The sequence below is a fragment of the Perna viridis genome, chromosome 6 (genome assembly GCF_037379345.1).
Source record: "Perna viridis isolate PV_CMFRI_1.1 ecotype Kerala chromosome 6, ASM3737934v1, whole genome shotgun sequence".
Classification (NCBI taxonomy): domain Eukaryota; kingdom Metazoa; phylum Mollusca; class Bivalvia; order Mytilida; family Mytilidae; genus Perna; species Perna viridis.
The window spans coordinates 5,377,132-5,389,903 of record NC_142450.1 but is presented as its reverse complement, the minus strand read 5'-3'; the positions used below and the strand labels follow the sequence as shown (position 1 = coordinate 5,389,903).

General features: G+C 31.9%; 1 protein-coding gene across 1 annotated transcript; it reads left to right on the top strand.

The window, feature by feature from the left end:
* Positions 1-3,149: 3,149 nt before the first annotated feature.
* LOC148613324 (peroxiredoxin-1-like) lies at positions 3,150-8,507 on the top strand. The gene is made up of 6 exons (XM_088586669.1): positions 3,150-3,363; positions 4,711-4,828; positions 5,433-5,549; positions 6,061-6,183; positions 6,501-6,666; positions 6,960-8,507. The coding sequence occupies exons 1-6, from the start codon at positions 3,171-3,173 to the stop codon at positions 7,017-7,019; spliced, it is 777 nt and encodes a 258-aa protein (XP_088442795.1). The 5' UTR covers positions 3,150-3,170; the 3' UTR covers positions 7,020-8,507.
* The last annotated feature ends 4,265 nt before the right edge of the window (positions 8,508-12,772 follow it).

The following is a 12,772-nucleotide window of genomic DNA, read 5'->3' as shown; positions in this document are numbered from 1 at the left end:
GAAATCCGAACCCGAATCCCCGGGAGAGCAAAAAATATATTGATATGTCGTATGTCAAACTAAACCGTTAACATATAGTATGTCGCAAAAGTCCAATGGAAAACCATTATATATTTATTTATTATTATATTTTGTTTGTATTGAGTTACAAAAAATTAATACTATTAGAAAGATAATACTTTGAATTATGATCAATGCATGCATGTCAATACACTTACAAATCGTCTATTAAACTTCAACATCTGGTGGTTCTTCAACACATAAACCTCTTAATAATATTTGCTTTTATGCATCTGGTGTTTAGCTAGCATATGTGAACAAACAATAACTTTACGGCTTAAAAACAAGTTATAATAGACACACTATAATGTGACATGGATTATTGTGCTAACTAGTACTGTTCATTGCCAAAACGGAATGGGTAATTTTTGTAATGATCTCTTAACCTTCCTTCTGGTTGAATTTTCCCGTATGTAATCTATTCCAACTTTCCATTTGGCACTTCCATTTATCGAAATTGTTTTCTGTTCGGGTTTCTGAGCGGTTTTCCGTTTTGCGCGGAAGATATGCTTGTATCACTTTGCATGATACTAAGATGGAGCAATACTTAAAATATGATAATTTATCACGCTTTACCTTTTTAATTCCTGTGAATATCGCCAGTTTTGAAATAATGAAAATTGTTACACAAAAAATAAACATACTTAGTCAGAGCCGGATCCAGACACTTTGAAAAGGATGGGTGCCAGTCGGAGTTCCTAAGAAAAAGAGGGTTGCTAGGACATTATTGGTATTTCTGTCAATTTTACACATGAAAATGACAAATTTTTCAATGTAAAGGGGTGCCAACCCTCTGCACCCCCTCACAGAATACCCATACTGGTTATGTATAATTATCATTTTCCAAAAGGGAATGACTTTTGATCGGTGGGTTATTTTATTGCATACCCTTTCCAGGGACTGAAAAATGGGATAACACATCATTTCCTTCTTTTCGAAAAACCGTAAAGTTGGAAATCGCGGCAATGGTCCTGACTTAATTGGTAAAAGTTTGAATTCTTCAATCTGAAATAACATTGTTATAAGTAGTCACGAAAATGTTTGAGATTTAAGAATTCAAACTTTAACATAACAGAAATTTCAAAATATAAGATGGGTCAAACCAAGTTTTATAGCGCCTTAAATCTCCCGCTGCCATTGATCGTTGATACATGTACAGTATTTGAGAACTGACTGTGCGTGGAAGACTTTGATCTATGAAGCATGCTTATATTTTTTTGGTTTCTTTAAGTGTAACTGTAAGCTAAATGGAACAGGTTTATGTTGCTACAAGATTTAAGTCATCACTACAGAAGTTTTATTATCGTCACCATGAACTCGGGGATCGCTTCGGTGTATCCATCTGCACCACGAAACTGATTTGTTCAACGCGTCATAGTTTTACTTTGTATGTATTATTTTAGTTACTTTATGTCCTTTGTTGTGATTGTCTGTTTTCCATGTCTGGGCTTTGTCCCTGCATTACATTCTTTTGATTTCCGCTAGAATCTTGGTTCCCTTGATTACTCTTTCACTTTATTGCGGCTAAATCGTTCTTGTTACTTGATCTGAAATTACTGCATGGAATACTTAAATCGTATTCCGTATTGGAAGCATTATCAGAAACAGTGGGTTCGGCGGTTGAACCCCTTTTTGTTGAAAAACGTAGTTTCGTGGCATTTTTGAAAAAAAAAACCTGACCGGCCTCCTTTCCAAAACCACTGCATCCACGCCTGCAGCAAAATTTAAATGGGAAATAAAGTCCTTTATTCTTATATTAAAAATGATTGAATGTGCACATGACGTTTAGATAACTGAATGTAAAATTTTTCCTCCATTTTATTCCATTGGGAAGTTTTCTTCACTCTTGTTATTACTCAGCCAAGTCTATATAAAGATATTTATCAACTCTCAATAGTAAAAATCAGATTATTCCATCCCGTGTAGAAGACGAGAAAAAAATTGGGAAAACTCACTCGGTGATACCCCTGGCTCCCCTCCCTAGAATATAAGAAACCATGATAAGTTATTCAGACGGAGAAACAAAGTAGGAAGAACACAATGACATCATGTGATACGTAATTCGTGATAGTGTAATCAAACGCCATTCAGCGGTTGTAGATGAAATGCGGATTAGAAGATTATCCCAACTTGGTCAACCAATGACAAAGGTAGATATCACGTCGGTCAAAAGCTCAATAGAGCTTATGATTTTTATTACGTATTTCATGCCGAATCTAAATAAAATTTATTTATTTATTTATTTATTTATTTATTTATTTATTATGTCATGTTTTGCATCTGAAAACTCAAAAGTTATTCAGATAAAAGCAAACTTTGTTTGCAGGCAGGGGTACAAAAATGAAATAGGAGGTGAACAATGGTATAATGTGAAAAAAAGTGTGAAAATTTAATCGATTCCATTAAGCGGTAAGAGGAATTGCGTACTGGAAGATGCCGCCTAACCGCCATGGTTGACAAATTACAAAATCCATGTTTTGCGTCTGGAAGCCCCACAAGTCATTCAGATGAGAGGAAAAAATGAAATAGGAAGTGAACATTGACATTTAGTGACAAGGAATTTGCCGTCTAAGTTACATCCAAATGATTAAGTTGTGGTTCTAGAGGTGTTGCAGATTAGAATAAATACCCCACCCCTTGTGGAAAATGACAAAGTCCATGCTTTGTATCCGGAAACCCCAAAAGTCATTATGATAAGGAACAAAAAAACAAAACAAAACAAAACAAAACAAAACAAAAAAACAAAACAAAAAAACTGAAAAGGATGTGCAAATTGAATGATATCATGCAAAAGAGAATTTATGAAAGTTTTCAACGGTATCAGAGCAGTTGAGGATTAAAACTGAGTTCGAACGAAGGGTTGGACTGAAAGCATTATTATGATCTCATATGTATAATGATCAAACTTAAATAAAAAACATATCGTGTATTTTCTGACAGTGAACTCTTTATATCGTTATAAATGTGACCATTCGATTTACAAACGATTTGTTCTGATGAGGTTGTTTTATCATGAAATGAACACTTTACATACTCGTAACCTCTCCAGCTTTGAGTGATAATCCACCTAAAAACCCGAGGAAGCCACCGGCTTAGTCGACGTAGCAGACATGGCACACGTTGGGGTCTTGATTTCTATCTGTTTTACCTTAACCTTTTCACAGCAGGCCTTGTCAGCTGATGATGGGCAGTGCTACACTTATGGAGGTGACAGACAGTGTTATGCATCTCCAGGAGGACATGTATATCCACAAGAAACACGAAGAACATCTGGTCATGCTATCCAGTGGAGTCAGGCAGTCAGTATGTACTGTACATAAACTTTAGCCACGGATTGCAGCTGCTTTGATTTCTTTGTTTTATTGAAATATGTATATATAAATATATATTGGTGTAGAATCTAACTGATTTTCAGCGATGGCCTTATTCTCTTAAAGGTATACTCTTAAACGTCAGATTTAAAAAGGCAGTGGCTCTCCGTCCCCATAAGTTTCAGTTACACTAATTAACACGTGAAAATTTGTAAATAAACATGCAAACTATTAGCACTTCTATTTTATATTTGAAATAATAGATACGATTAATGAGATCAAACAAATTTGTATGTTTTACGTGAAGAAATGCCCCCAACAATACAATTCATGATCTGTAATCCTGTGAACACATTTCTTAAAATCTGATCAATGTATGAAATCAGAGGTAATGTTATTCTCAGCTTTGAACGAATAAGCTATAAGATGTTGACGAAAATGTTAACATGCTAGGATCAAGAAGTACTCTGACAAACACTGTTGATCTGAGCTTAATAAAACAATCCTAATGAAAAAGAATTGTGCAAATTTGAGGTCAGGGAGCCACTGCCATAGAAAAATGCCTTAACAAATTTCGTGGATTCTGTCAAGTGAACATTTTCATGGGTATCATCTTTCACAGTTTCAAAGTATGATTAACATTTTATAGTGTTAAAAATCAAATTTGTGGTACTAATTTTGGCGCTGATCTGTCCACAGTGAAAAATTAATACCTTAACAGTATATGTTTCTTTTATGTAAGATGGATGGTACCTCAAATGGGTCTGAAGAAACTTAAGTTTGAAGGACTGCTTTGACCCACATATATGAGCTTCAGTTTTCAATAACATCATCAGACTCAGTTGCCATTTATTTTTGCTATTATACAGGAATTGGAGCTAGCATAGGTGTCAGAAATAATATATCTTTTTCTTTGGACCATGTCAATGACTAGAAGTTGACATACTTCATATAATTAAAATATTCAGTGGAGACTTGTCTTATTTGGTATGATCAGTCTTTGGTACGATTTATTGCATATTTCTATTTCTTTTTGTGATATTTGGAAATGTTTAACAAATAAATTTGTCTGTTAACTTTACTGTATTTCTAGGTATTGATGATTTCCAAAATGCAATTTCTTACTAGCAAACTATGAACATAAGTTATCCATAAATCAGTAACTGAAAAATATCTCTGTACACATGAATAGATGTTGATGATTTACTATGGAAAACAAGGCATTTCTACTCTTAACTATGAAGGGAGTGTATTATGTACCAGTGTCACACAGACACAATTTTTTGTACAGATGGTTTCAAATATTGTGAGTTAATTCATATTTGAATTTTCCTTTTAGTTTCCAAACCAGCCCCAGATTGGAATGGAACAGCAGTGATCAATGGAGAAATTAAGGACATCAAATTAGCAGATTTTAGAGGAAAATGGATTGTTTTCTTCTTTTATCCACTTGACTTGTAAGTATGTTTACACAATATTGAAATTACAACTGACCAAACCATGGTCTCATGCAAGTTGCATATACTATTATTGAGATGTCTTTCTTGTAGAGAAGTGATTTTTGAAGTAGTTAGGTAATATTCGTGCTGAAAAAAGGTTCTTAGTATATCAGAAAGACTACTGTTTAATCTGTAACTTCAGGAGCTGTTTGTAATGTGTCATTTAAGGCTTGTAAACATTTTTGGTGCTTCAAATATTTGATTCTATGCATTGTACCTCTTTGTTTTAGTCCAATTGATTATTCCAAATTAATTTTTTAAAAATTATTTCTTTCATATTCTGCATAATATTCCAATGTATTAAGATCCCTTACATGATGCGGTTATTAGACAATTTAAGTATATAGAGACACTAGCTAGTATTTCCTTTTAATTCAGAAATCATTGTAGGCATTGATTATTTAATGCACAAATGCCTCATCAACATATTTTTCATTTCCTCTGAGAAATATTCCACACAAATGATTCCATAAAAATTCCATAGTGAGAGTTTAAATTATTGTGAATTTCAGTCAGTCATATTTCTCTCAATAATTTTAACATTGAACATACTTCATTTCAGTACATTTGTATGTCCAACTGAGATCATTGCCTTCAGTGATAGAGCTGTTGAATTCCAGGCTATCAACACACAGGTTATTGCATGCTCTGTTGATTCACAGTTTACACATTTAGCATGGTAAGGCCCTGTTTTACAGTTAAACTTACCCAATCCAGGACCTAATCTAAATATCGATGACAAGGAGAAGTTTCAGTAAATTCTATTTGAAAAATTACAATGTTGACATTTTTGTCTATGTAATCCATTACAAAAACTTCTCCTTGTCAATAACAAATTGGAGATGTGAGCACAAACCAGGAGAAGTTTTCATTCATTTCTCCCCCAGTATAGGGCTTGCCTATCACTTAAGACTGATATCTTAATTGATTTTAATGCATTTATTTGATTTTCTTTGATTAAAATATCTTCTGAAATGTGATTGTTTATAAGTACCATTAATAGTTTGATGTAATTTTCCAATTTTTTCATTTTGATGGTTACAAAATTATTTTTTCATATAAATATGTATAATAACATATTTGCATGGCTATGTATGTGCATTATAAGAGCACTGTGTTTTGTACTTTTTAGTTTAATATTGATCATTCCTCATAGTTTTTTGAATGTGTGTCCATTCTCATATTTCCAGGATTAACAAGCCTCGTAATGAAGGAGGACTTGGTCCAATCAAGATTCCTTTGTTGTCAGACATCACACATGAAATTTCTAAAGCTTATGGTGTATACCTCCAGGATTTGGGTCATAGTTTAAGGTTAGTGCTAATCTTTTCAAGTTATCTGGTATGGAGACTTACAACATAATAAAATGAGGGCAGGTATTTTGTATGATCTAATGACAAAATTATTTCTGTGCCATTTAAAATTGGCAAATAACTTTGAAATCAAGAAAATAGAAAAAATTGATTCTGTCACATCAACAATGAGTGTTTTTTTGTTTTTTTTATATAGCATATACAGAATAATGGCAGTTTTGAAGTCGAGACAGAAAATAAATGTAACCGAAAAATGACGAAGTTGCAGATAAATTAGATTATTCATACTCTTCTTCCATTCTATCCATTTTTTACAGAGGACTGTTCATTATTGACCCCAAGGGAATCCTGAGACAGATTACAATGAATGATCTGCCAGTAGGACGCTCAGTTGATGAGACACTACGTCTTGTACAGGCATTCCAATACACAGACAAACATGGAGAGGTCTGTCCTGCTGGATGGAAACCAGGCAGTGATACAGTAAGTTTAAGTAAATTGAACATTACAAAAATTACAAAAATACATGATTTCAACATTGAAACTTCGAAATTTTTATCCCATTTAAAAATGATCCATTTACAGAACTGTAAATACAGAAATTAATGCAGTTTATTTGCATTTAATATCGAAAGAACACACAATTTTCTTAAATTATTGCATTTTACCATATTTTAGGTTTGAATAATCTACTTGACTATTCATGGTATTTTAAAGGTGTAAAAATACTAGTAAGTTTCTTCAAACATACTATTGTGTTGTTTTTTTTTTTTTAGATCATTCCAGATCCTAAAGAATCTCAGAAATATTTCAGCAAACAGAAGAATGCAAACTAAAATAGCATTGGAAACAAATCATCGTTTCATCGATTCATTTTGACATAGCTACCGGTAATTCATGATAAACAGAAATAATCATGTATTTTACCAAAGAAGTTTAGTTAATTTTTGTTCAAACTTGGTATCATAAAGCAATAGAAATCGTACCAGTGTTCTGTGCAGCGTGAATTTTTATTGTTCTCCAATTGAAACAAGCTGATTTTATTCTTGGCTTGGAAAATTTTATCTACTTGACAATATTTTCCATTAAAAAGTGATGTTATTATTGTGTAATAGAAAATATAAAATTTATGAGTTGGATGTTGAATTACTGATACAGACTGTTACAATATGTCCTCATTTATCTATATGAAATAAGTCTTATGTTACAAGAAACTTGTATTATATATGATAATGTTAACTGTGTTGTTTCATTACTGCTGGTGATTATTACATTATTTTTTTGCTTTGAAATATTTTGATTGTTTCATATTTATTTGTATTTACTGTAATTTCATGTTCTATTCTGTCCTCAATGTACTTTATCTGTCTGTTATTGTATTGTAGAGAAGGAGAAAGTCATTAATATACTAACTTGCTCAAAAATGTTACATTTGATATTCTTCTGTGCTGAATTTTAAGATGAAATGAAAGTGAAAAACAAATCACGCTACATGTACATGTCATATTGTAATAATACTTCCATAGCTTAACAAACTACTATGAAATCTAATCATTGAAAAAAAAAAATCCTCATTTTGACTATTAATTTATTAAAACTCTGTCAACACAGATGACCATCAATGACTTTTGTGAAAATGACTCAACATGAATGCATTCAACCTATTCCTTTTTACCTCATATATAAATTATACTTGAATATATGACCATGTAGTTTTGTATAAGAAAGTGGATATCAAAATATAGCTTTTCCCACTGCTAATTTCTGGTTTCCATCAGTATCCTTGTTTTCCTTTCAAATGACAGACATTTGTCTAAAATTTTATACATAGTGTTTTTAGTAATGATAATTGGGAATTAAAAGCTCTGATGACACTGATGTTACAATTTTAAATTATCTAAACATCATAAAAGTTTATTTGTTAAATATAAGATCAGACCACAGAATTAGCATGTATTTTGAAATCTGCATCTGTGTTGAGTGGTTTAACAAAGAAGTTTTCATTTAATTGAAGTTCTAGTTGGCAAATACTAAAATGACGGGTCACTTAAAGGAATGGTCAGTGTTACTTTACATTGTGACAGGGTATTTGAAATCCTACAATTTTCAGCTGATTTTGTGTTTGTAAATTGATAAATATATGATAATAATAGACCTGTAAGGTTTTTAAATAAAATTTAAAGCATTTAGGCAGTAACAGCAAAAACCAGTAATTGATGTTATATACTTTAGTGAAGTTGGAAATCCAATATATTAGCTTTGTTCTGGGTTATTTTAGTTAGATGTTTATACAACTTGCTTTTCACATTAAAGTTTTGAAAGTTTTTGTTGTTTTCTTGTTGATAATTCATCATTGTACTGATATCTAAATAAGAAGAGTGACTTAATGTCTTCTGGTAGATGGGATGCATATTCTCTCACTCAATTCAAAACTGATGTGGCATTCCTCTGAAAGTTGTTATATCTAACCTTTTGATCAATTATAATTAACTTGAAAGTAAAGAAGTTATTGGATGGTTTAATACCCAGTAGTTGGTATGATCAGAACTGTACTCATAGAATTTTGTGAAAAATTTATTTTAATACCAAGTGGTCGGGATTTTCATTATGGTCATCACAATTTTGTGAAAATAAATATGACCAAAACATTTACTTAAGTTTTGTGGTTCTCCTGGCTTCCAAATGTAGGGATAAATAAGCTTCCAAATGTAGGGATAAATAAACTGTACGAATTCCCATCCAAAATAATAATGGAAAGTGATTGGATCATTGATAGTAATTGGATCCTTGATAGTGGTTACGAGTGAAACCAAATATTGGGAGTGGAAAAATAAAAAGTATTACTACATGTACAAGGGTCTGAAAATTTTGACAGCCCATGCCAGTCATTTTATCAAACTTCAGCAGAGGTTTGTGTCAGTATTTTACATGCTTAGATCATAAATAAACTTTAAAACATGTAATATACATGTATGTAGTGCAGGTCCGGGTGTCAAAAGAATAGGCCTGCAGCAGCGCTAAGCTTGTCGTAAAAGGCGACTAAATAGTGCTCAGAAACCTAGCTGGGGGCTAGGCGCTCTACCCACAGAGCAACTGGGATGTGTGCCCCAGGTGGTGGAATGGAGTACCCCTGGCATGTTACATGCTGAGGTTGTCAGGCTATAATATGGAAAACCTGACCGCAAACCATAGTGGTGCACCGTGTTGGGAAAGATGCCACGTTTCTCGCACGTTAAAGAACCCTGCTGTGGTATTCGATAGGAGTAAGAACCTTTGCGCTCCGCCACAGGAGGCTAAATTGCCCGACCCTACCCATCCCCCTTTTTCCAGTGGCAATCAAAATTTGTCGTCCCTATTATCCTTGTAACCCATCTTTTTTTTTTCATTTCATGTTCATTTTATCATCCATTTCATGTTCATTGTCTGAATATAGCTGAAACATTGCTGCTCGGACGTTAAACCCCAACAAACAAACAAACATGTATGTAGTATATTATTGTTACAGGGGAGATCATCCAATCCAGAAGTGTTTTTCAACAAATGCCACCAGATAGATAATGCAATGAACTTTAGGTATTTTATAAATCAATAGAGCAAATAAAAAATGTTGGTGTATGAAACTGATTTCATCCAAAAGTTCAAAGAAGGTCTGATGATGTCAAAATCAATCCCAAATGTTTTTTACAGATATTTTCGGATATCTTGTCATGTACAAGAGAAAGAAAAATATCTGCCAACAAGATCAAAGGAAAAAAGAACAAATTTCCGAAAATATGAAATATACACATATAACTATCAAATATTCATTGAACCCACTGCTATTAGGTAAACAAGAGGTCTGTTTAAGGTTAAATTCTTAGCTGATATTAATTAATGAATCAATCAGACCTTGCAGAAAATTTTCCCTGATAATAATGCAGCTTTTCTTGTGATAGTACATATGGTTAGATGGCTTATCTGCTTACAGTAATGGTAGTGGACTGAAATAGCCAGTCAATTGACCTGGCTAAAGAGTTAATTGAAATAATCATTCTTAAACTGATAGGTTTGTCTTTGAATAGTAAAATTGGAAGATATTTTGAGAGGTGTATCTTCATCAGCTTTTTAGTCCATGAGCTGGGAGGGTCCAATGTACACCCTTACCACCCAACCACTGCATGATGATTTTCAGGTACCTTTACACCTCTTATTGATGAATTAATTTGTTGCCAAAAAATAATCTTGGATTCTTTTTCAGTATAAGCCTATATTTGTACCTCACTTGGTTGGTCAAAAAGTCAATATTTTTTACTGACTCCATTGTTCAAATATCTAAGTCATCTCAGAGACATCTAATTTGAATTAACTTAAAATATAAAGTATTAAACTTGTAGCACTATGTCTCAACTTTTCAGTGGTATCAACAGAATTGTGATTACAGTTATGGATACTGAGTTGTAGGTAAAATATGTACTCCTACGCAACCAAAAATTCGCTTTAAATTGACATATTTTTCTATGTCAAAACCCCTAGAGTATAGAAGCTTCAGTAAAGAAAGGCTTTTATTGTATTTCCTGTTTAATACTATCATAATTGAGATTCTGTGGTTCTTTTGATGACTTAAGTTGATTTTCAAAGTCAGACTTTGTAAAAAAAATAGCTAAAAATGGAATTTTCATATTTTCCATAAAAGAATCCTATAAATTTGACTCTACAAGTTATTGCAAGTCTAAAACATCTCAAATCTGGTATCATTCCATAGATAATTCAATATTCTACATCATGAAACAAAGGATAGGTTATTTTCATGTGAGAATATTCATAGAATATTAAAAATTACACTCCTACCCCTAGGAAACATGTTTCAGTATGAAATTAAATGCTCATTCACAACATATCAACAACGTAAAACTAACATTTTTGGCATTTATATTTAAAATGACTATGTATCCAATATGTCTGCTCAGTTAAAGGTACTTAGATTTTTGTTTTGGGGTAACAATAACATGGGGAATTTTAAGAATTTTAGATTTTCATTTATTTCACCTGTTTTTTGTCAATTTGTTAAAACAGATGTAGTTAAAACAAGCTTTTATGTGATACAGTATCATTATATAGTGTATTAGCTTTCAAATGAGACCAAGTAATGAATATTTGAAAAAATATATTGTAAACTAATGTCAAGCATATTAATTATGTCCTTAGTAACAAAATAATATCTCACAATGCAAAAAGTGCATACAAGACAAGAGACTATATTATATGAACAAACACAACCAATACCATTGGCTATAACACATGGAATAGCATGCAATAAATTGAACAAATATGAAAATGACATTCTAAAATATGATACCATACTGTTACAATTATTTTTTTCTATTTTTTGTTCTATATTACAGGGACTAGTCACTACTAACCAAGTCTATATAATATACAAAAATAACTGCCTCCCCAGTCTTTATACTGGGTAAACTTAAAGGCTTTAAGGTTTACATTTGACTAATAAACATTGGGGAAATTTGTAATGACAAAGTTATAATGAAAGGAAGGATGTGTTCTCAAAACACAAAAATATAATAAAAATGTCAAAATTTACCCGTAAAAATCAATAATTACTCAATTAGCACTCCAGCTAAGAATCATGCAAAATGAGATACATGGTTGGAAAAGCCTGCATGTACATATTTTTATTTTTGATATTTTGTTTAAAATGTTATAGTTAACAGAAATTAAAATGTAGCTTTTCATATAACCTGTGGTCTTCGGAAATAAAAATTATATAGAATGTGCTATGGAATTCAAAATTAAGGGAGATAACACTGTAAATGACACTTAAATACAATAGAAAGCATTGGATTATCAATGTAAATTATCTCCTAAAGGCAGACATATTGATATGAATAATTATACATTTTATCATATAGATCTATAAAGCAACTTAGTAACAAAAATAAAAATGTGTAGCCTTTTTAATTGGAGTGTATTGCATATTACAGAATTTGCATGATTCTTACAAAGACTGCTAATTAAAGTACAGCTCTACCTACATTGTAAAAACAGACAGAGACTTATAATGGGTGATTCGTGCATTTCCCCCCAAAATTTTACAATAACAGTCAAAAAAATATTTATTTCGTAAGTAGCAGATCCAAGGGCATGAACATAGAAAGAGTTTTTTTTAGGCCCTAACAAATGTATTTATGCACATGATTTAAACAATTTCATTAATTATCTTAAGATACCATGAATCATCCCCTGCCTGGTTTTATAGGCAGAACCAAACAGTTATCAGTTATTGCCCTATTAATTAATTAAATTAGTACACTTCTAAATGTTAATTTAGTATTCCGAACTCTTTATTTTGCACTAAAATTATATAATTTTAAAGAGGTAACTTCAATCTTTTAATTGGGGGTAAATTCAAAAGGTTTTAAAAACAAACAGAAAGACACAATGATTAAGAGTTAACTGGAGTGTAGTTTTTGAAAAATGCAAATGTTGATATTTCTTTCTGAAGACATAGGTTTATTCATTTAGTCGTTATTTTATTGTTATTCAAAGTACATTCATGAAAAATAGCTATAGTAGAGTTCGCCAATCTCATTAG